This window comes from Scyliorhinus torazame, chromosome 7 (genome assembly GCF_047496885.1).
Source record: "Scyliorhinus torazame isolate Kashiwa2021f chromosome 7, sScyTor2.1, whole genome shotgun sequence".
Lineage (NCBI taxonomy): Eukaryota > Metazoa > Chordata > Chondrichthyes > Carcharhiniformes > Scyliorhinidae > Scyliorhinus > Scyliorhinus torazame.
Genome location: NC_092713.1, coordinates 77,861,596 through 77,884,582, shown reverse-complemented (window position 1 = coordinate 77,884,582; position 22,987 = coordinate 77,861,596). Strand labels below are relative to the sequence as shown.

General features: G+C 45.7%; 1 protein-coding gene across 4 annotated transcripts in view; it reads right to left on the bottom strand.

The window, feature by feature from the left end:
- The window catches only part of LOC140426328 (metalloprotease TIKI2-like), a 575,072-nt gene that overhangs the window by 120,271 nt on the left and 431,814 nt on the right, over positions 1–22,987 (bottom strand). Inside the window, exon 5 of one of the 4 annotated variants that reach the window (XM_072510938.1) lies at positions 16,519–16,716. The exons of the other annotated variants lie outside the window; for them this stretch is intronic. Within the exon in view, the coding sequence (XP_072367039.1) occupies positions 16,622–16,716 (95 nt within the window). The 3' untranslated portion in view covers positions 16,519–16,621. Of the gene's footprint in view, positions 1–16,518; positions 16,717–22,987 lie in introns of those variants that run through there. 4 annotated transcript variants of the gene reach the window in all.

Below are 22,987 nucleotides of genomic sequence, written 5' to 3'. Positions count from 1 at the left end.
CTGTGAATTGGGTTTGAGGGACATGTTCTGTAACTATACTAGATGTATGGACAAACCAATTTGTGGAGAGGTGACATTGGATCAATGTGTTTGCCTCATTACTCCTACAAATTTTTGCTTTGACCAGGGATTGTAGATTCGGATCATAATGGTATGCACCTCCTTCCTAAATATCGACAAAAATGAAAAACTGTAAAATCTGGTGGGTAAGTGATTGACTTTTGGGATAATGTGGCTATGCAATTTCTGAAAACTTGCTTTGACAACACAAATATGGATATCTTAATGGAGGATGAGAACATATATAAGAACACAGGGATCATAAACTGTTATAACATCTTCTGTAACAGCTTCATGTCCAAACTAAAACAATTAAGATCTATCCAAGTGAAAACCCTTGGATTGTAAACGACTTGAAAGCAATAATGAAGGAAAGGCACTATTGTCGGAGATCAAATTGAGTGAATGGGCAAATGCAAGGCTTTTGCTGTATGATGTGGATAAATGTGAGGTTATCCACTTTGGTAGCAAAAACAGGAAGGCAGATTATTATCTGAAAGGCTGTAGATTGAGAGAGGGGAATGTCTACCGAGACATGGGTGTCTTTGTACATCAGTCGCTGAAAGTAAGCAAGTAGGTTCAGCAGGCAGTAGAGGAACCAAATGGCACATTTGCCTTCAATAGTGAAAGGATTTGAGCAAAGGGGCAGAGATGTCCTGCTGCAGTTAAAAGTGTCTTGGTGAGGCCACACCTGGAATATTGTGTGCAGCTTTGGTCTCTGAGAAAGGATGTTCCTGCTATAGATGGAGTGCAGCAAAGGTTTACCAGACTAACTCATGGGATGACAGGATTAACCAATGAGGACAGATTGAGTCGGTTTGGATTATGTTTGTTGAAATTTAGATGAATGAAGGGGGTCTTTTGAACCTTTAAAATTCTAACAGGACTAGACAGGGTAGATGCAGGAAGGATGTTCCCAATGAGGGGGAGTCCAGAACCAGGGGTCACAGTCTTATCCTGAGACTAAGATGAGGAGACATTTATTCAGCCAGAGAGTGGGGCCCTGTGAAATTAGCTCCTACGTAAAACAGTTGAGGCCAAAACATTGCATATTTTCAAGAAGGGGTGAGATGTAGCTCTTGGAGGGCAGCACGGTGGCCTTGTGGTTAGCACAGCTGCCTCACAGCGCTAAGGTCCCAGGTTTGATCCCGGCTCTGGGTCACTGACGGGTGGAGTTTGCACATTCTCATCGTGTCTGCGTGGGTTTCGCCCCCACAACCCAAAAATGTAGGTGGATTGGCCACGCTAAATTGCCCCTTAATTGGAAACAATAATTGGGTACTCTAAATTTAAATTAAAAAGGTATAGCTCTTGGGGCTAAAGGGATCAAATGATATGGGGGAAAGCAAGAACAGGTTAATTAGTTGGATGATCAGCCATGATCATAATGAATGGTGGAGCAGGCTCAAAAGGCTGAATGGCCTCCTCCTGCTCCCATTTTATCTGTTTCTAAGACAAATTCGACAAACTAAATATCAAGATGAGAAAGGAAATCTAGAAAGTGAAAGTGGCACATAGAGGCAAGCTACATTACACTGACTGTCTGTGTGGAGTTTGCACATTCTCTTCATCTCTGTGTGGGTCTCCTTCGGGTGCTCCCACAATCCAAAGATGTGCAGGTTAGGTGGATTGGCCATGCTTAATGTCCAAAGGCTTGGTTGGGCTATTGGAATAGGGTGGGGGAGCGGGCCAAGGTAGGATGCCCTTTTGGAAGATCTGTGCAGATTTGATGGGCTGAATGGGCTCTTCTGCACAGTAGAGATTCTACAATTCTATGAAATGCATGGAAAATGTATGCACAGAACATAGAACAGTGCAGGCCCTTCAGCCCACGATTTGTGCCGACCATTTATCCTGATCTAAGACAAACCTAACCTATACCCTTTCAATTTACTGCTGTCCATGTGACTGTCTAAGAGTTGCTTAAATGTCCCTAATGACTCTGACTCCACCACCTCTGCTAGCAGTGCATTCCACACACCCACCACTCTGTGTAAAGAACCTACATCTGACATCTCCCCGATACCTTCTTCCAATCACCTTAAAATTATGTCCCCTCATGACAGCCATTTCTACCCTGGGGAAAAGTCTCTGGCTATCCACTCTATCCAAGCCTCTCATCACCTTGCACACCTCTATCAAGTCACCTCTCTGCGTTCTTCGCTCTAGTGAGAAAAGCCCTCGCTCCCTCAACCTTTCTTCAAAAGACATGCCCTCCAGTCCAGGCAGCATTTTGGTAAATCTCCTCTGTACCCTCTCCAAAGCATCCACATCCTTCCTATAATGAGGCGACCAGAACTGGACACAATATTCCAAGTGTGGTCTAACTAGAGATTTATAAAGCTGCAGAAAAACCTTGCGGCTCTTAAACTCAATCCCCCTGTTAATGAAAGTCAACACACCATATGCCTTCTTAACAGCCCTATCAAACTGGGTGGCAAATTTGAGGGATCTATGTACGTGGACCCCAAGATCCCTCTATTCCTCCACACTTCCAAGAATCCTGCCTTTAAACCTGTATTCAGCATTCAAATTTGACCTTCCAAAATGAATCACTTCACATTTATCAAGGTTGAACTCTATCTGCCACTTCTCAGCCCAGCTCTGCATCCTGTCAATGTCCTTTTGTAACCTGCAACACCCCTCAACACTATCTACTTCTCCCCCAACCTTCATGTCATCGGCAAACTTACTAACCCACCCTTCCACTTCCTCATCCAAGTCATTTATAAAAACCACAAAGAGCAGAGGTCCCAGAACAGATCCTTGCGGGACACCACTGGTCACCGACCTCCAGGCGGAATACTTTCCATCCACTACCACTCGCTGTCTTCTTTCAGCCAGCCAATTCTGTATCCAGACAACCAAATTTCCCTGTATCCCATGTCCCTTAACTTTCTGAATGAGCCTACCATGAGGAACCTTATCAAATGCCTTACTGAAATCCATATACACCACATCCACTGCCCAACCTTCAAGTGACTCGTCACATCCTCAAAGAATTCAATGAGGCTTGTGAGGCATGACCTGCTCCTCACAAAGTCATGCTGACTATCTTTAATCAAACTATGTTTTTCTAAATAATCATAAATCCTACCTCTCAGAATCCTATCCAATATTTTGCTCACCACAGACGTATAACTGATGGGTCTGTAATTCCCAGGGATTTCATTATTCCCTTTCTTGAACAGGGGAACAACATTTGCCTCCCTCCAATCATCCAGTACTACTCCAGTGGAGAGTGAGGACGCAAAGATCATTGCCAATGGCGCAGCAATCTCCTCCCTCGCTTCCCGTAGTAACCTTGGGTATATCTCGTCAGGCCCAGGGGACTGATGCTTTTCAAAATTTCCAGCATGTCAAAACACATCAAAAAAGAGAAATGACCCCTTTTTGTCTGTTGATAATCCTTGTGATGTTGCAAGTGTTTTGAATGGATTTTTTCGCTGTTTTGAAAATAATGATTTTAAGGAAGGTGTGATTACACAGTTGGCTTCTCCTCACAAACTGGAAGGATCTCATTACTATCACAAATGGGAGGTAAAGAAGCATTATTTGTGAGTGACTCCATTGCAAGCATGCAGCCCAGATCAGATCAGTGGAAAATTCTTCAGTATAGTATTCAACAGTTGACAGTTCCTTTCTCTCTGGTCTTTCAGAAATCATTTGACATACGTACTGTTCCTTCTTGCTATTGGAAATCAGCCATCATTGTCCTGGTTGCTAAGAAGTCGCGGCCTGCTGAGCTGAAGGATCACCGACCAGTTGCTTTGACATCGATAGTCATGAAGTGTTTCCAGTGTATTGTGTCAAAGTGTCTTTTATATCCTCTTGTTCTGCATATTGATAGGTTACAGTGTTCCTATCAACCTCATAAATCAGTGCTATTTTAACCTGGGTCTATTTGATCCAAGCACACATAGATAGATGAGGCAACTATGCTCGCACTACCTTTTTTTACTTCTCTTTAGCTTTTAAGACCATGCAACTATTTAAGCTTATTGAAAAATAGAAAAATCTTGACGTCATTCCTACTCTCCTACTTTGGATCAGTGATTTCCTTTGCAACTGGACCAATTTACTCATTTGAGATTTACTCAAGCCCACGTTAATGAATACAGGAGCTCCTTAGGGATGTATACTTTCACTTTTGCTTCTTATGCTCTATATGAATGATTGTCATTCAGATTACGATGACATAATACTCCTGAATGTAGACTAACAAAGTAAACTGTAGAAACATGGTGGAGATGTTTGTCAAATGGTGCAAGAACAATCTTCTGAGGGAAAAGCCAGTTAATGATATTGTTCCAGTGAACATTCATGATGTGGACATTGAAATAGTTACTAAATACAAATATCTAGGTGTCAAAAGGAGATGATAAGTTGAATTGGAGGGAACAGTGCACAGATGTGGTGGCCAAGGGACATAGCTCAGGAAATTAAAATCCGACAAGAGTGAAAATCTTCTGTGCGGCTGTAGTTGAGAGTACAGTCCATTTTGGATGTCTCTCCTGCTACTGTTATCTTAGGAAAGCAAACACTTTAAGGATGCATAAATGATTGAACCAGGCAGGAAGGATATTTGATAAGCAGATTTTTCTTGAGGAACCTGCTCACGAAGAATTTTAACAAAAGCAAGGACTCATTAACAATGAGAATCATCCCGTGTCTCCACTGTTTGAAGCGCCCAGTGCAAAGACCACAATCCCTCAGATGCAGGACAAATCCTGAACTTGTTTGTGCCTTTCTCTGTAAGAGGCGCTTGATGTATGGATGAGAATATGCACTCAGACTGGGACTCACTGACGGATTATTTTAACGTACTTGATTAATTTTCAATACACATTCAATTAAGGTTAGATCATTGTGATAGGGTAATTTTCTTTCTTTTAATATGTATATTTCAGCAAATAAGCAATGTAACCAAAACAAATTTCCATATGGATAATAGTAAAGTGAAAGCAAAATACTGTATGTAAATCTGAAATAAAAACAGCAAATGCTGGAAAAAGTCAGCAGGTTTGGCAGCATCGGTAGAGAGAGAAACAGAGTTCACCTTTCGAGTCCAATTAGACTCGTCTTTGCAACTCTGAAATACTGGGGGGATATTTCGGCTGCGCCTGCCCAACCACTGGACATTCCCACCTGAGTCAATGGACATTTATATGGCCCCTATCTCATCCCCGTCGATCTTGCGTTGGCGCGACCGCAAAATCCAGCCCACAGTCATATCGGTGTCATAATTATATAGTGAATTAAATTGAAAGTTTAAATGTCTTTTTAAATGTTATCAGTCTCCCTGGGGATCGTAACAACCTGGAATGTTCACTGTCCAAGAAAGCCTAATTTGGCGAAATGATCAAACAGCATTTTCCCAAATCTTTCCCTGTGATCCTTGAAATAGGTTTTCCTCTCCAATCTGCCTGTAAAATTGGTAGGCCTAGTGGTCAAACTAAATGGAGAGCCGCACCAGTATTTCACAAAGCAGACGCGGACCTCCTTCCTTCTGACCACTGCTGCTGGGACCACCAGTGATTGCATCTCCCCAGACCCCATACTTGGGAGGGCCTGGATTCTTAACCCATTTCTCACTCATCCTTGTTCCTCTCACTCCACCTGGGTTAAGTGTAGAACATGACAATGGAACCAAGGTAGTGACACTGAATGGCCCATAAACACAAGATAGAAGAAGAGGGCTTTGTAGCTGCCTCCTCTCACTCTGGTCTCACACCTGATAAAGACCTAAAACTTGACAAAGGCTTTCACTGGGTGATTAAATCAGGGCTCCACCCTTTTCTGTACCAGCGGTCCCACTTCAGCCTTAACCATAAACTTCTTGCAGGCTGCTGGTAGTCTTCTGCTTGTTGGTGGGAATCGCATGAATACCTAATAACTCTGACTCAAGGTACTGGACGAGAGTTAAAATAGTGTTGAGGATGTGAAAATGTAGACATAATTCCCACCGTGACCGTGATGGGAAATGGTCAGTAAATCCGATCGCCAAATTCCAGCAAAGTGGAGGCTATCATAACTGAATAAGCAGTAGCAGATGATATCTCTCTTCTGTACCTCAGGCACACTGAGATTAATTGTAGAAATCCAAATGAATGCTTCAGTTGAGATCACAGCTAATTCATCACAGATGGAGATTAAACTTTGGACTTTTTTGATCCTGAATGTATCAGGACCATGCCAGGAGCTGCATTCACCTGAAAACCCACACAGCAGCTGTGTTAATCTACAGGCACTTTGAATTGCACTCATTGATTTAAGTAGCTGCTCACATGTAAGACCACCTCTTTGGATTGCGTCCTGGCTCCCTGGTTCTGGGAGCATGACTCTGTGCTGTCTGGCTGGCACTTCAGACTCAATATTGGGGAAACTGATAGTCAAAACCTCAAGGCTTTGAAGTAGCAAGTGTTTGATGTTACTGTGCCAACAAAAATATTGTCATGGTTGTAACCATGGGTGCATTTTACTTCTTAAAAAAACACAAAGAAAAGCCACTTGAAACCGTAAGATCACAAGGAGGGAAAAAGAACAGGTCATTCTTCCCAACCTACTCATTCCAGAATCACATCTGTGCTTCAGATTTCCAATGAGGCGTTTGCACCAGAATACAAACTGAGCCAATTGGCCTTCTTCTGTGCTGTCATTTCTGTGATTCTATTTGACTGGTTTTCCTTTTTGTCATCCAAGTCTGTATAAAGCCATTTACATTGCTAAGCAGAACCTCCTTCTGGAATAAAAACAAGTTTAGGATATGTATTGATTTTTCTGGCAATCTTCCCCCTCATCCATTCTTGAAAACATCGGTCTCTACTAGGTGCTGTTCAGTAAGCATTAGGCCCCCTCTAGCACTTTGAGGAAGTGGGCGGTTTTCATTGGTTACTCTCGGCAGTAAGCGCCAGCAAACTTTCTGATCATGGTGATTGTGGTGGGGGCTGACACGGTGGGGGGGGTGTTAGAAGGATGGCGGTGGGATGTGGTGGGTCCGCTCAGCGAAATCTGTCCCCACCTGATGTGAATACCTGCACTTCTGCCAGGGTCACTGGATTCTGGCAATGAGAGGAAATTTGAGCGGAAAAAAGACTTGAAAGGTGAGGTTAGACACCACAACTCGTGCCTTGTCAGAAATCAGTTTGCACCAACAAGGAACTGAACCTGGGACCTTTCTGTTTGAATGACTATAGACAGAGAGTCAGCATGCACATCATCTAACTCCCTCACATTGAGGAGTTCACAAACAATGAACAGGAGTACAATCACTGGGTGATTTTCCCCTTCCTGCAATTAAATATTGTACCTCTAACAGTGAGCTCAGCTAACCCGACAGAGATCAGGGGCGTCATTCTCCGACCCCCCGCCGGGTCGGAGAATGGCCGTTGGCCGCCGTGAATCCCGCCCCCGCCGAAGTCTCCGGTACCGGAGATTGGGCGGGGGCGGGAATCCGGCCGCGCCGGTTGGCGGCACCCCCCGCTCAATTCTCCGGCCCAGATGGGCCGAAGTCCCGCCCAGAAATTGCCTGTCCCGCCGGCGTAAATCAAACCTGGTATTTACCGGCGGGACCAGGCGGCGTGGGCGGGCTCCGGGGTCCTGGGGGGGGCGCGGGGCGATCTGACCCCGGGGGATGCCCCCACAGTGGCCTGGCCCGCGATCGGGGCCCACTGATCCGCGGGCGGGCCTGTGCCGTGGGGGCACTCTTTCCCTTCCGCCTCCGACACGGCCTCCACCATGGCGGAGACGGAAGAGACTCTCCCCACTGCACATGCGCGGGAAACTGTCGGCGCCCGCTGACGCTCCCGCGCATGCGCTGGGAAATTGTCAGCGGCCGCTGACGCTCCCGCGCATGCGCCGCATTTCCGCGCCAGCTGGGCAACAAACGCCATTTCCGCCAGCTGGCGGGGCGGAAATCCCTCTGGCGTCGGCCTAGCCCCTCAATGTTGGGGCTAGGCCGCTAAAGATGCGGAGCATTCCACACCTTTGGGCCGGCGCGATGCCCTTTTGATTGGCGCCATTTTTGGCGCCAGTCGGCGGACATCGCGCCGTTGGTGGAGAATTTCGCCCCAGGAATCAAACATGTGACTTTACAATTCCACATCTCAATACTATACCCATGCATTTATTGCAAAGACCAGGATTATTTTCCTTAGTGTTAGCAAGCATTACTAGCACATTGGAAGATGGCTGTGGTAGCTGGAGGTCAATCATCTCACTGAAGGCATTCTTCATCTTCACACCCAATCATCTTCATCATAACCTTCCCTCTATCAGAAATGGAGGTGTTTGTTGATGAATATGATAATCGCATAATTGCTGCCTCAGGGGGTGGCATGGTGAGGCCGTGGTTAGCGCTGCTGCCTCACGGCACTGAGGACTCGAGCTCGATCCCTGCCCTGGGTCACTATCCATGTGGAGTTTGCACATTCTCCCTGTGTTTGCGTGGGTCTCACCCCAACAAACCAAAGATGTGCAGATGGGTAGATTGGCCACGCTAAATTGTCCCTTAATTGGCTTTTTTTTTTTTAATTGGGTACTCTAAATTTAAAAAAAATAATAATTGCTGTCTCACAGCGCCAAGGTCGCAGGTTCGATCCCGGCCCTGGGTCACTGTCCGTGTGGAGTTTGCACATTCTCCCAGTGTTTGCGTGGGTCTCACCCCCACAACCCAAAGATGTGCAGGGTAGGTGGCTTGGCCACGCTAAATTGTCCCTTATTTGGAAAAAAGAAATAGAGTACTCTAAATTTATATTTAAAAAAATGATGATCGCATAATGTTCAGCACGACTCACAACTCCTCAGATACTGAAGCAGTCCGAGGGCCAGATGCAGCAAGATCTGAACAACATTCAGGCTTGGCTTGATAAGAGGCAGGTAACATTCATGTCACAAAAGTGCCAGGTAATAATCATCTCTAACAAGAGTGGGGACAGCACTGTGGCGCAGTGGGTTGGCCTGCTGCCTCACGGCTCCGAGGTCACAGGTTCAATCCCGGCTCTGGGTCACTGTCTGTGTGGAGTTTGCACATTCTCCCCGTGTTTGCGTGTGTTTTGCCCCCACAACACAAAGATGTGCAGGCTAGGTGGATTGGCCACACTAAATTGCCCCTAAATTGGAAAAAATGAATTGGGTACTCTTTTTTAAAATAAATTTAGAGTGAACCTATCTCCCTATGACATTCAATGTAATCACCATCGTTGAATTCCTCACTATAAACATTCTGGTGGTTATGAGTGACGAGAAACTGAATCAGGAGTGTAATGGAATACTCTCCACTGGTGATTGGCTGTGGTGTTGTGTATGTTGATTGGTCCCACTGTGTGTCCATCAGTGTGTGTCTGCACCATGATATACTGGTGTATATTATGACATCCCCCCCCCTTTTATATAAAAAAATGTGCCTGCATGACAATAAATAGTGTGTGGTGAATGTTCCTGACTACGTGTGTGCAAAATATTTACAGGACTCTGTACATAAAACTAAGCTATTTACATGGGAAGGTGCCTGATGCAGAAAAAACAGCGTGTCACACAAATAATGAGATGAACACTATATACAAACCACTTGAACGATTAAACGGAAGAACAGAACAGACCAGAGAGTCCATTAGTGCAAAGTTCACAAATTAAGTCTCTGAGGTGGGCGACAAATTCTGGTTGACCGCCTCAAGGGTGGGTCAGGAACCGCCGGCTGAAGAGCGGGCTGGACTGCGTCAGAGTGAGGAGGATGCAGAGTAACCGGAATCACCGTACAGTGCAGGTCAGGGACAACAGGAGGGTGTGGCACTGGCGGAGGATCACACAGCGAGCGCGGAACGAGATGAAGGGCACATCGATTACGGCGCAGAATGGAACCATCCGGTAGACGAACCAGGAACGAGCGGGGAGCCACCTGCCGAAGAACCACAGCAGTTGCAGACCAGCCACCATCCGGAAGGTGGATGCGGACATTGTCATCTGGAGCCAGAGCAGGGAGATCAGCTGCACGGGAGTCATGAGCCGCCTTGTGCTGTGCACGAGACAGTTGAATTCGTTGAAGGACCAGAACGTGGTCGGGGTCTGGGACGTGAATGGACGGCATCGTTGTCCTCAGGGTGCGGCCCATGAGCAGCTGGGCTGGCGACAGGCCAGTGGACAGTGGGGCCGAGTGATAGGCCAGCAGGGCGAGGTAGAAGTCGGATCCAACGTTGGTAGCCTTGCCGAGGAGCTGTTTGACTATGTGCACCCCCTTCTCCGCTTTGCCATTGGATTGGGGTACAGGGGACTGGATGTCACATGCACAAAGTTGTACCTCCTGGCAAAGTTGGACCATTCCTGGCTTGCGAAGCAGGGGCCATAGTCCAACATCACAGTGAGTGGGATGCCGTGACGAGCAACGGTGTCCTTACAGGTACGGATGATTGCAGACGATGTGATGTCGTGCAAAAGTACCACCTCCGGGTAGTTTGAAAAATAGTCTACAATCAGAACATAGTCCCTGCCCAGCGCATGGAACAGGCCGATGCTGACCTTGGGCTAAGGGGATGTGACCAACTCATGGGGCTGTAGGGTCTCATGTGGTTGGGCCGGCTGGAACTGCTGACAGGTGGGGCAGTTGAGCACTGTGTTGGCGATGTCGTCATTGATGCCGGGCCAGTACACTGCCTCTTGAGCCCGCCGGCGGCACTTCTCCACGCCAAGATGGCCCTGGTGTAGCTGTTCCTTTTTGTATCTTTTTGTATTATATTGACCAGCGGGCAATGGTCAGTCTCGACGGTGAATTGGGGAAGGCCGTACACATAATCATGAAACTTGACGACACCGGTCAAAAGGCCCAGGCACTCCTTTTCTATCTGCATGTAGCGCTGTTCCATGGGGGTCATGGCGCGTGACGCATATGCAACGGGGGCCCATGATGAGGCCTCATCGCATTGCAGGAGCACCGCCCCAATGCCAGATTGGCTGGCATCGGTCGAAATTTTTGTCTCTTTCGCTGGATCAAAAAAGGCCAATACCGGGGCCGTGGTAAGTTTGGTTTTAAGTTCTCTCCATTCACGCTCGTGGGCAGAAAGCCATTGGAAGTCTGTCGTCTTCCTGACCAGGTTCCTGAGAGCTGTGGTATGAGAGGTGAGGTTAGGGATGAACTTCCCTAGGAAGTTGACCATGCCCAGAAATCGGAGGACCGCCTTCTTGTCCTCTGACTTTTTCATGGCTGTGATAGCAGCACCTTGTCCGCATTCGGCCGCACACCCAACTGGGAGATGTGGTCCCCTAGGAACTTGAGTTCCGTCTGGCCGAAGGAGCATTTGGCTCTGTTGAGGTGTAGGCCCTGCTCCCATATACGTTTGAACGCTGGAGGCGACTGATTATGTCGTCGACATAGACGCGAACACCTTCAATGCCTTCCATCATTTGTTCCATGATCCTGTGGAACACTTCTGACGCCGATATGATCCCAAACGGCATCCTGGTGTAACAAAATCTGCCAAAAGGGGTGTTAAAAGGTACATAGTTTCCTGCTGGACCTGTCTAATTGAATTTGTCAGAATCCTTTCGAGGCGTCAAGTTTGGTGAAAAGCTTGGCCTGAGCCATCTCGCATGTAATCTCCTCACGCTTGGGGATTGGGTCATGCTCCCTCATTATGTTGCGATTTAGATCCTTTGGATCAATGCAGATTCTGAGCTCGCCGGAAGGCTTTTTTTTACGCACACCATGGAACTGACCCAGTCGGTTGGTTCCGTAACTCTGGAGATCACTCCTTGGTCTTGGAGGTCCTGCAGCTGCTGCTTGAGGCAGTGCTTGAGGGGTGCTGGGACTCTGCGAGGTGCTTGTAAGTATATGGGAGCGTGCCCATGCCTTCGAAGATGTCGCGGTGCTGGTCGATGATGGCGTTGTGTTGCGCCCTGAAGTCAGCACGCTAGAAGGCAGACGTGTCATCAGGAGAGAGAGAGTGAACTCTTTGAACAAGGTTTAGCAGCTTGCATAGGAGCCAAGCAGAGAGTCCTTCGAGGAGCCCACGATCTCGAAAGGAAGGATGGCTTTTCGGGACTTTTGCGTCACTTCGAGTTGGCATGAGCCGGTAGCAGGAATGCTGTTGCCATTGTAGTCCAATAGCTGGCAGGCCAATGGAAGAATGGTTGGTTTGACATGAAGGCTTTGGAAAGCAGACCACGCCATGAGATTGGTGGAGGCACCAGTGTCCAGGCGGAATCGTATTTGGGACCAGTTGACCGTCAGGGTGGCACACCACTCATCGTCTGGATCGATGCTTTATACCGACAGCGGCTGGTGTCTTTGCTTCGGGGACAGCCTGTTTTTTGTCACGACACCGACTCGAAAAGGCGCCTTCGGGTCCTTGGTGTCACTGCTGTGTGGGAGGCCGGAATCGGACTCGGTGACCGTGGGTTGAATTGCCCGAACATTCCTGCGAGGCTGGCTGAAGCGATATGAATTGGAAGGCTGAGCTGCTCAACAGCAGGCAGCATAGTGGCCAAGTCTTCCACATCGTAGTCATTGTCGAGATTTTACAGGGCATTGCCGCTTTAAATGGGCGGAGCCACAGTTGCCGCACGTCGTGACGTCAGCACGTTCGCTGCAACACCGCGCATGCGCGGTGCGGGCATGCGCGGTGCGCGCCTGCGCATTAAGTTCCTCCACGTCGCCGTCCCCTCGTTTGGTGCGTACAAGCGCGGGAGTCCGCGAAAAGCGCGCAAAATGGCCGCCCTAATCCAGGCTGAGGCCCTGGAGGTGCTCAATCACTTGGACCCGTTCCGCCTCGTGGGGACCTTGCCGCGCCGTTTCAGCCACTTGTATATGGGAGTACCGGCTGGTGGCATTTTCATGTAGGACACAGGTCTCGATGGCGGTCGCTAGGGTGACTTGCTTTACTTTGAGGAGCTGCTGACGTAGGGGGTCTGACTGAACACCGAAAACGACCTGGTCGCGTATCATGGAGTCGGAGGTGGGCCCGTAGCTGCAAGATTGCGCAAGGATGCGGAGGTGCATTAGAAAGGATTGGAAAGGTTCGTCCTTACCCTGCAAATGCTGCTGGAACACATAATGTCCGAAACTTTCATTCACCTCTACGCTGTAATGAGTGTCAAATTTGAGGAGAACCGTCTTGAACTTCGTCTTGTCTTCGTCATCTGCAAAGGTGAGAGAGTTGAAAATGTGGATGGCATGGTCCCCGGCTGTGGAGAGGAGAAGAGCAATCTTTCTGGTGTCCGAGGCACCCTCCCTTTCCATGGCTTCGAGGAAGAGCTGGAAGCGCTTTTTGAAAATCTTCCAATTGGCTCCTAGGTTGCCGGCGATGCGGAGCGGCGGTGGCAGGCTGATGTTGTTCATATTGCAGAATGACGGAATGCTGGCGGAAGGCAGATCACTTGCAGGTAGGTCTAAGAAGTGCTAGTATGCAACCACTCCTGGTATCATGATGTGTTGGGTGTTCTGGATCACATACAGGTCACCAACACTTGAAGTAGTGCAACACTATTTTATTATAAGGTTAACTATTTAAAAATACTTTAACTGTGGGTAAATACGATACAGCTTTAACTAAAGACCTTTGCCTTGTCCTAACCAATTGATGCACTCAGCACATGGTGAATGTCTGTGTTGCAGGCTGTAAGCTCTGTGCTCCTAGCTAGCTGTTACTCGAATGAGCGGGAACTCTGATGCCCCCTGTCTTTATAGTGCGTGTGCTCTCACTGGTGATTGGCTGCTGTGTTGTGTCTGTCCCACTGTGTGTCCATCAGTGTGTGTCTGCACCATGATATACTGGTGTATTTTATGACAAGTTCAACACCATCCAGGGCAAAGCAGCTCACTTGATTGTCACCCCATCCACCATCTTAAAAATTCACTCCCTCCAACACCGACACACAGTTGCAGCAGTATTTACCATCTGCAAGATGTAGAAATATAGGGTGCATAGAAACAACAGCGCCTACAGCACTGAGAACGACCCTGTTATCAAACGGGACTCTGTTTTTCCTTGGCCTCGGTAAGGAATGCCCTGCCAAGCCAGCACAACTTCATTTCCTGCATTTCAACCATTTTGAAATGCTGCCCTTATCTCTTGAGCCCCCGTGGACTCCCCAACATGGCCTCAGGATTCCTCCAATGCCCCAACCTACCTCTTAAGGGGTCCTCGACTCCACCCGATAAGGGCAGACACCCCCAGGCCGGATTCCTGGCGCGTACAACCTGGCACCCAGGCACCTTGGTACTGTAGCTTAGCAGTGCCACCTGGACATTCTGGCAGTGCCAGGGTGGTACTGCCAAAGTCCCCGGGTACCAGCGGGAGTGCCAGGCTACCACACTGCCCATAGTCCAGCCACCCGGAGACCAGTACTAAACGCTGCCGTAGCAAGGTCTCCCAGGCGTGGGGTCCATTCCCAGACCTCGGGAGAATCAGGCATCGACATATTTAAATTTGCCTAACAGTTCACTTAAATATGTTAATCTGGATCTTGCCCACCGAGGGTAAGATCCAGATTGTGACTTCTCGCGAGTTCTCGTTAGATCTCATGAGGCGTTCTGAATGCCGCAAATAGAGAGAGAGAGAGAGAGAGAGAGAGGCACCGAATAGGGTGTGACAAGGCCGTTCGATCACACCCATAGAATTCCTACAATGCAGAAGGAAGCTATTAGGACATTGCATCTGTACCAACCCTCTGAAAGAGCACCCTACCTATGCCATATGCCCGTAACCCCATAATCCCACCTAACCTGCACATCTTTGGATACTAAGGAGCAATTTAGCTTGGCCAATCCACCTAACCTGCACATCTTTTAACTGTGGGAGCAGTTATGGGGAGAAAGTACAAGCTCCACACAGACAGTCACCCAAGGCTGAAACTGAACCCTGGTCCCTGGCGCTATGAGGCAGCAGTGTTGACCTTTGTCCCAGCCACTCACCAAGTTACCTTCGACAGCACTTTGCAAATCCATGACCTCGACCACCTAGAAGGAAAAGGGCACCAGATGCATGGGAACAGCACCACCCTGCAAATATCCCTCCAAGCCACTCACCATCCTGACTTGGAACTATATTGCTGTTCCTTCACTGTCACTTAATGAAAATCCTGGAACTTCTTCTCTCACAGCACGGTGGGTGAATGTGCACCACATGAACTGAAGTGGTTCAAGAAGGTGGTTCACTATCACCTTCGCAAGGGCAATTAGGCATGGGAAATACATACCTAGCCAGCGACACCCACATCCTGTAGCAGTGCTGCAAAAGATGGAGAGTGTCCTCTGTATAAAGACGGGACTTTGCCGCCACAAGAGCTGTGTGGCAAATAGTACCATAGATTTGCGACAGATGGGAGGGATGATGACATGTACATTTTCTCTCATCCTTTGCCACATTATAAGCCCTGCTTATATTCTTATCCTAACCCCTTTCATTTTACAACTCTCTCCCTACCTTCAAAACTTTACCAAAAGGTAACTTGTGTTATCCATGCCTTCAACCACATCCCCTCATCTTCTTGTCCCAGTTCCTACTGTTTAGTTCTCCCATTCTGCGATTAGTTCACGGTCTTAAATATAAGCTTCTTTTTACTTCTTTCTCTCTCCAATCTTTTCAACTCTCTAATGTGTGATACTACAAGAAGTCAACTGGTGTTAAAAAATGAACACAGTGATGGAACTGTCAGGTACACAAAACCTATTAGCCACTTGCCTGCTGTCACTAGCATGAACAGGATGAGAAGTCTCTCATGTGATATGCCACTTACAAGGCCAAGCCTGAATGGTACCATATCTTTCTGTATGTGGGAACAGACTGCCTCAGTGTCTGAGGTGTTGCAAATGGCACTGATCATTCATTGCATTATCATGAATGAACATCTCGACGTCTGAGGTGGAGGGAAGATCACTGATGGAGCAGCTGAAGATGGTTCGGTCTACCGTAAGGACCTCCTGCATCATGTGCTGGGAGAGAAGATTTGCTCCAACAACCAAACCATTTTCCTTTATATTAGGTATGACTCCGACCAGTGGCTAGTTTTTCCCCCGATTCCCATTAAGTTCAATTTTACTATTATCAAGTTGGTGTTTATGGAGCTTGCTATATGTAAATTGGCTGCTGTGTTTCCTGCATTACAATGGTGACTACACTACAAAATTAGTTGTTGGTGATGACAGGTCACTCAGGGAGTATGAGTTGCTGTGGCAACATGCACTTTTACATGTATGCTGTAGTCTGGATTTATGGATGGTAAAGGCTCCAACTTCCTTTCCATTACATGGCTGACCAGGAACCTTTCCTGTTCTTAGCGTTTGTCATTGGTGTGTGATGGAAGGATTTTAAACATTACTCTCAACCTGTGGCTTATTACATTTAAACCAAGTCATGGTTGTTTTAGTCCTCTTGGATGATTGTGAAATAATAAATCGATTTGAAAATAGGAGAGGAATGCCCAACACCAGCTTGCTGTTCAGATAATTTTATTGAAGAATACATGCTTGTCTATGTACGGTGACGGTAGTGTCAGACTGTTATAATAGCCCCCGTAGCATCACCATTTTCTTATCTTTCCTTCGATCTGAATATGCTGGCAAGGCCAATGATTATTGCCAATTCCGAATTGCCCTCAGTAGCACTGAACCATCTTCTAGAACCACTGTAGTTCTTGCGGTGTAGGTAAACCAACGTTTGGAAGATGCTATCGAAAAAGCATTGGTTCATAAATGTAGCGTTGTCATTTATCTCAGCTACTAAAGGGCACGAGTGCCTGCAGAACTGATCCCAAGCATGTTTCAATTGGTAACACTCCGACTTTTGAGTCAGATGTTTATGGCATTAAACTGCACTTGCAGTACTAGAGCGTATAATATACATTAAAACTTCAGTGCCATACTGACAGAATACTCGGTTGACTTTCAGATGCAGTATTAAACCCAAGCTCCATCTGTCTGATCAGGTAAAATCCTACAGTACTATTCAAAGCTAAGTACGGAGCTCTCGTATTGTCCTGGCCAGCAGTCAACCTTTGACCAACGCTACCAGATACAGATTAACTGATCATTCACCTCATTTGCTGTTGTGGGATCTGGTTGCGTGCAAATTGCTTGCTCTGTTTGACTGCAAAACAACAATGTCTGCTCTTCAAAAGATGGTAGTTCACTGATGTGAACGGCTTCTAGAAATTGTAAAGATATGATAAGACATGTCATAAAAAGCTAGCTTTTCAGGATAAAAGGGCAGGAAACTGAACAAAAGAAAATCACTTTGTCAGTTTATGGAAAAGCAGTCTTCTTTTTTATTCTGCATTTTTGACAGCATTTAGGCAATGCTCAAACGAGCGATTCCAAATCTTAAAAATGTATTATCACCAACATATAAAACTATTTACAGTCCTAATGAGATACTTTACTGAATCAAACAGCAAAACTTCTTTCTTCGACATGTCATGACAAGACCAACACTCTGTCTTCCATGTGACTATACTGTGCATCAACAGATGATTAAAATAAAAATTGAGGTAGTTTTAGTTGCCAGTTTAAGGGATATGGCAGATTTAATCTAATATTTGAACAAATATTTAACCTGTATAAGCTTTTAATCATCGGAGAGCAAAGTTCACCACCAATGTTCATCTTTTCCATTTTTGCTATTAGAAAACATCAGAGTTAGTTGCATGGAATCTCCGGACCATTTCAATTTATTAGATCATTTATTTCTTTGGGGATTTTATCACATTAAAACAAAAAGCAAACTTCCCAGAAGAATTTGAAAATGGATAGGTGGGGTCAGTGAAACTGCACATTATACAAAGTACATAATAATCTAGTCGTTTGTTGTGAATTTACTATGTCGCAATGTTTTATCAAAAACTCTGCTCATTGTTATTCATTCATAAATTTCGATCTTTTAATGATTTTTTGATTTATTATTTTATTAAGTCTCAATTCCCCCTTCTGCATGCTACTACCTGTTATTTGGAAGCTGCCATGATATCCCAGCCCTGAAGACTCAAGGTCATGTTTCAGGATGGTTGATTGATGATCAAGGCTATTCCTTGCAGTCAGGACTGATGACTGCAGTAAGACTTCTGCAATCTGAGAGTTACAACAGATATACAGGTTCATAGTACTATAATAAGTGAATAAAACAGATTATAAGTATGGTATTTCAAAGTCTCATTTTAAGTGCCTTGGCAAATCTGGTGACTTCCTATATAACAGCCCAGCTGAAGTCCTCAGAAACCTTGCAGCTTGCTGCTTCAGGGAGCTGAAATGATTGATAATAATGATATAGAAGGAACTACACCCTCACAATATAAGGAGGCTGCACAGGAAGGTATGGAACATAAACCCCATCAGCCGCATTGCTTTTAGTGAATAAAAGTTGATGCACCAAATTATGTCCTTTCACACATGCCTGTTCTTCCACCTACTACTTTTACAATGGCCCTCATTGCTTCTACCTGTTTCCTGCATGAAACAGAAGTCAAAATGCAAACTCAAAAAGTTGCAAGCACAAACAGATATGAACTCCAATGTCCATGTGGTCAACACATGTTTACTTTCCAGAACAATACAACTAAAAGGTAGGAACAATTAATTTGGCCTATCTATAACTACTTCTGAACTCTGTGTCTTCAGGAACATTGGAACAGAGGACATAGGAGCTGGAGTAGGTCATTCGGCCTTTCAAGCCTGTTCTGCTATTCGATAAGATCATGGCTGATCTGCTTGTGGTCTCAACTCCAGTTTCTTGTCTGCCCATAACCCTTGACTTCCTTGTCTATCTAGCTGCAGAAGGAAAATAGAGCTTTGGGCAAGTGAGATAAAGTCCTTTGTGCCAGGTACCATACTTGCTCTGGTTTGCAACTGACTATGCGGTGCTCTCGGAGTGCGATGAAGTTGAGCGGTCAGTGGGCAGCTCAGAAAATTCCCTGAGAACCTTAAAGGCCTGGGATGATTTTTGTCTTAGTGAAGCAGCTGCCCCAGAGGGGCTAGAATTTGGCGGCCTTTCTCTTATAGTGTCAGGGGATATTGGGCCCATGACTGAAGCTAGCTCTTGTATAGGTTCACATAATGGCCTGAAGGAAGCAGGACCTTTGGCATTCCCCAGAAAGAAGACAATAGCTGCAATTACTTCTTGCAGCTGACTGATAAAGCCATAGGTTCTGAGTTGCTGCTGGTCAACATTATTACAGACACAACAGTTCCAATGGAACTGTGGAAACTTAGCTTGGCCCACCAAGCATCTATTGCAACATTGTTAGCTACTATCCTATCAGTTCTTCTTAGTGCCTTAATACTGCAGAGATCTACTAGACTGTCACAATCTGGAGGCGGGATCCTGGCAGCCAGTTGCAGATTGAGAAGAGCCTGGCTGATCATTGGAGTAGACAGCCTCTTCCTTCAAGGGAAGATGTGAAAACCAGAAGGGTGATGCACGTGCTATTTTAACTTGAACTACTAAGTGAATGCATGGTATTTGCAGTGATTTCAAAAAGCTCATAAAACTGGCACAACATAGGATGAACCTTGCCTACCCTTCAATAACCTGCCCTTGCTGCCTCACTGTCTCCCCAACCTCCTGCTTCCTCTTCATGCAGGATCTGGGTTTTCAGTAGTGCTGTTCCCTCCTGGTTGCATTGCTCTGATGCTAGTTTTTGTGTAGGGAAATAAGACTTCATTAAAGGCATGTAAGTGGTACAGACTCATCTTCATTTCCCCAATGGAGCAGGTACATCCTCCGATGATGAGACTTTCGTGTTTCTTTAAACCTACTAACTACCTTATATATTGTATTGTTCCAACACCGGTATCTGCCTAACAAAGTGCAAAATTGTCCAGGAATGCTCCGTCCATAAAATCCAATCTGGTCAATTACCACCTCATCTAATGAGGCATATTGTTAGCCCAACGATCCAAATGCACAGTGGTGCTTCATCTCTGACCCACAATTTATTGCATCCAGAAGTGGTTGACTCCAGATTTGGATATCTTTCTTTGAAGTACCGGGTTCCTCAATGCACCATCCCCATGGACTCAAAAATCTGGGCTAATATTAAACCAACCATTACCGTTCCCACAATCCCTGTTCCCTCTCATTGAGGATTTCTATTCCCAATTGCCTGAAGTTAGATGGAGACATTCTGAAGAAGGACTATCAATTTCTGTTAGTTATGGGGTTCTATCTGCACTTTTATACTCAGAAACATAGATTACACTGATGCTACCACCATCATAATATCGAAAGTGAAAACGAATGGCAATGTATATAATTTTGAAAATGCCAATAAAAAGATTTTTTAAAATAATAGTATCGAAAGTGAGGGACATTGGATGTAATAACACGTTCTGCACTGATTTCAGTGGAATGAATATCAGACAGTTTCTACAGTGGGTGAATAACCCACTCTGCCAGGTTACCGCCATGGTGGGATTTGATAGGGTAGACAGTGCTCGTTTTCCCTGCCTAGGGAATCTAGAATATGGGGGCACAGTCTCTAAGAAAGGGATGGGGAGAAACCTCTTCACTCAAATGCTTGTGAATCATTGGAATCTCTATCCCAAATGATGCTTTGGCATTGAGTGTGCTTAAGTCTGAGATAGACAGATTTTTGGTGCCGCAGGGAATCAAAGGATATAAGTGGCAGACAGACAGCAAAGTGCAGTTAAGGCAGAACAATCATAATCATACTGAATGATGGAGCAGTCTTGAGGGAACATGTGGTCTACTCCTGCTGATATTCCTTATGCTCTTACGAAGTTGCAAATTATCCTTAAACACTCTGAATATAGTGGGTAGCACCTTCCTCAATTGTTCCTCAATTCCAAAATAATGCACGTGTCGAACCAAGTCTCTTATTGTGCTCAAGGATCACAGAATGAAATTGTTCATACATGCGTCATGTGGAGTTGGGAAAATAATGGCTCAAATCTTCCATTAGGTGGCAATGATAATTGGATTTCCGCTCGCAAAAGCTGCCCCCGCCCCGGACACAATACTGCGGTGCATTACTCCTGGGAACCTCTGAGCCCAGTTGTCAAAAACCATGCAGCATAGCATTCATTGAGGAAATTAGTTGGAGCCGGTAGAATCAAGGGGAAGACATGGTGAACCTTTTTTTTAATGGCACTAGCTGCCATTTGGTAAGCTTAAAGATTCAGTCTGAATGTTAATGAATGGGTGAGTGAATGAATGGAAGAGTGGGTGAATGCATAAATGGTTGAGTGAGTAAATGGGTAGTAGGGTAAGTGAGTAGGTGGACAGGTGGGTAAGGGTGTAGGTGGCTAGGCAAGTAACTGTGCAGATGAGTAAGTTGGTATGCGGTAGGTGGGTAAGTGGGTTGGTGAGCGGGTGATATGGTTGGTGGATGGGTTGGTGGTGCATTGGGTACGGTGGATAAGTAGGTAGGTGGATAAGTGGGTAGGTGGATAAGTGGGTAGGTGGATAGGGAATGTAGGATGAGTAAGTGGGTGAGGTGCTGGATGGGTGAGTTAGTAGGTGGGTTGGGGTAGTTAGATTGACTCACAGTAGTTGGGTATTTTGGAGGGTAGTCAGATCGGGTGTAAATCAGGAAGTCGGGGAGGCTTTTGGACGATCGTGGGGGTGGTTGGGGGTTAATCGGATCTGATGGGGTAGCCAAGTCATTGTTAGACGTTTTAGTTGCTGTGATATGAAGAGTCTAAAGTTCTGTTCCTTTTTCACAAACACACATTTATTTCATTCCAACAGCCTTTGCACAAAACTCTAACTATACATCACCTGAAAGAGGCCACCTGAAGCCCCTTTACATATCAGTGTCAATTAATGGATACTTAACATAAATGAGACAACTAATTGCAATGTCTCTGAACCCATTACTTAACAGTCTCCCCTTCCTTGGAGAAAAAAAATAATTAGGTGAAAACAAAATTTCAAGAAACTCAAAAACAACACACATGATTTCCCCCCCTTTTTTTTGGGACGAGAAAGAAAAAAAAAAGTCACAGAAACAAGCGCCCTTCATTAACAATATCCAAAAGTTTCTGTGAACTCGCCCCTCTTTTCGTAAAACAGTCTGACAGTTGATAGCTCCTGTCGACCCATTTAATTTTTGTTATTTCCCCTCTGTCCAACATCTGCTTCAAACTTGCGTTATCTATCCGCAACCTCTTTTCATTGACACTTTTTGTCAAGTGCACATTTTCCCACAAGTATTTATTGTCAATGTGACAGTCAATAGGTATATTACCCAAACCCCCTCATCCCAAAATTTCTGTCAATATCATACTTATATAAAAGGCCATATCCACCGCCTCTACAAGGCTTAACGTCTCAGCAGCCAAAGTGCTTTTTACCACTCTCCTTATTTTCTTTGTTTCCCTCACAAGCGGGCAACATTTACCATTGTTCCCCAAAATGAAAATTATAAAACCTCCTGCGCTTGAAACCCCATCACATAAATTTGCGTAGGACGCATCACTATAAACTATGAGTTTCAAGTGCCTACGGTCACCTAAAACCGGGAACTTCAAAACACACTCCTGCATTTTTAGTTTGGCCAACGCTTTATTTGCTCTTATTAGGTCTACCACTTTGGGATCATTCATTTTTGTACTCAACTCTAAGACATCAATACTCACGTCAGGTCTAGTCTGTCTACCTAACCAGTTCAGTTGCCCAATTAAACTTCGCAGTTGCTCTTTTTCTATCTTTGAAACCATTGCGTCTTTTTGTGAAACTCGGCCACGACTAATTGCTATTGGGCTGATGCTTTCCAAATAGGATTGCTGATGTAAAGTTGCCCCTAACTTAGTCTGTCCAATTTCCAGTCCAATATATTTAAATGCACCTGACTTCCAACCCTAAATTCTTTCCTCAAACCAGAGATTACAATAGCTTCAAAATCACTAGTCCCACCCCACAAAAAATCATCGTCCTGCATCATAAAAATGCCAGAAAGATTTCCTTTATAGTGCCAGTAAAACATT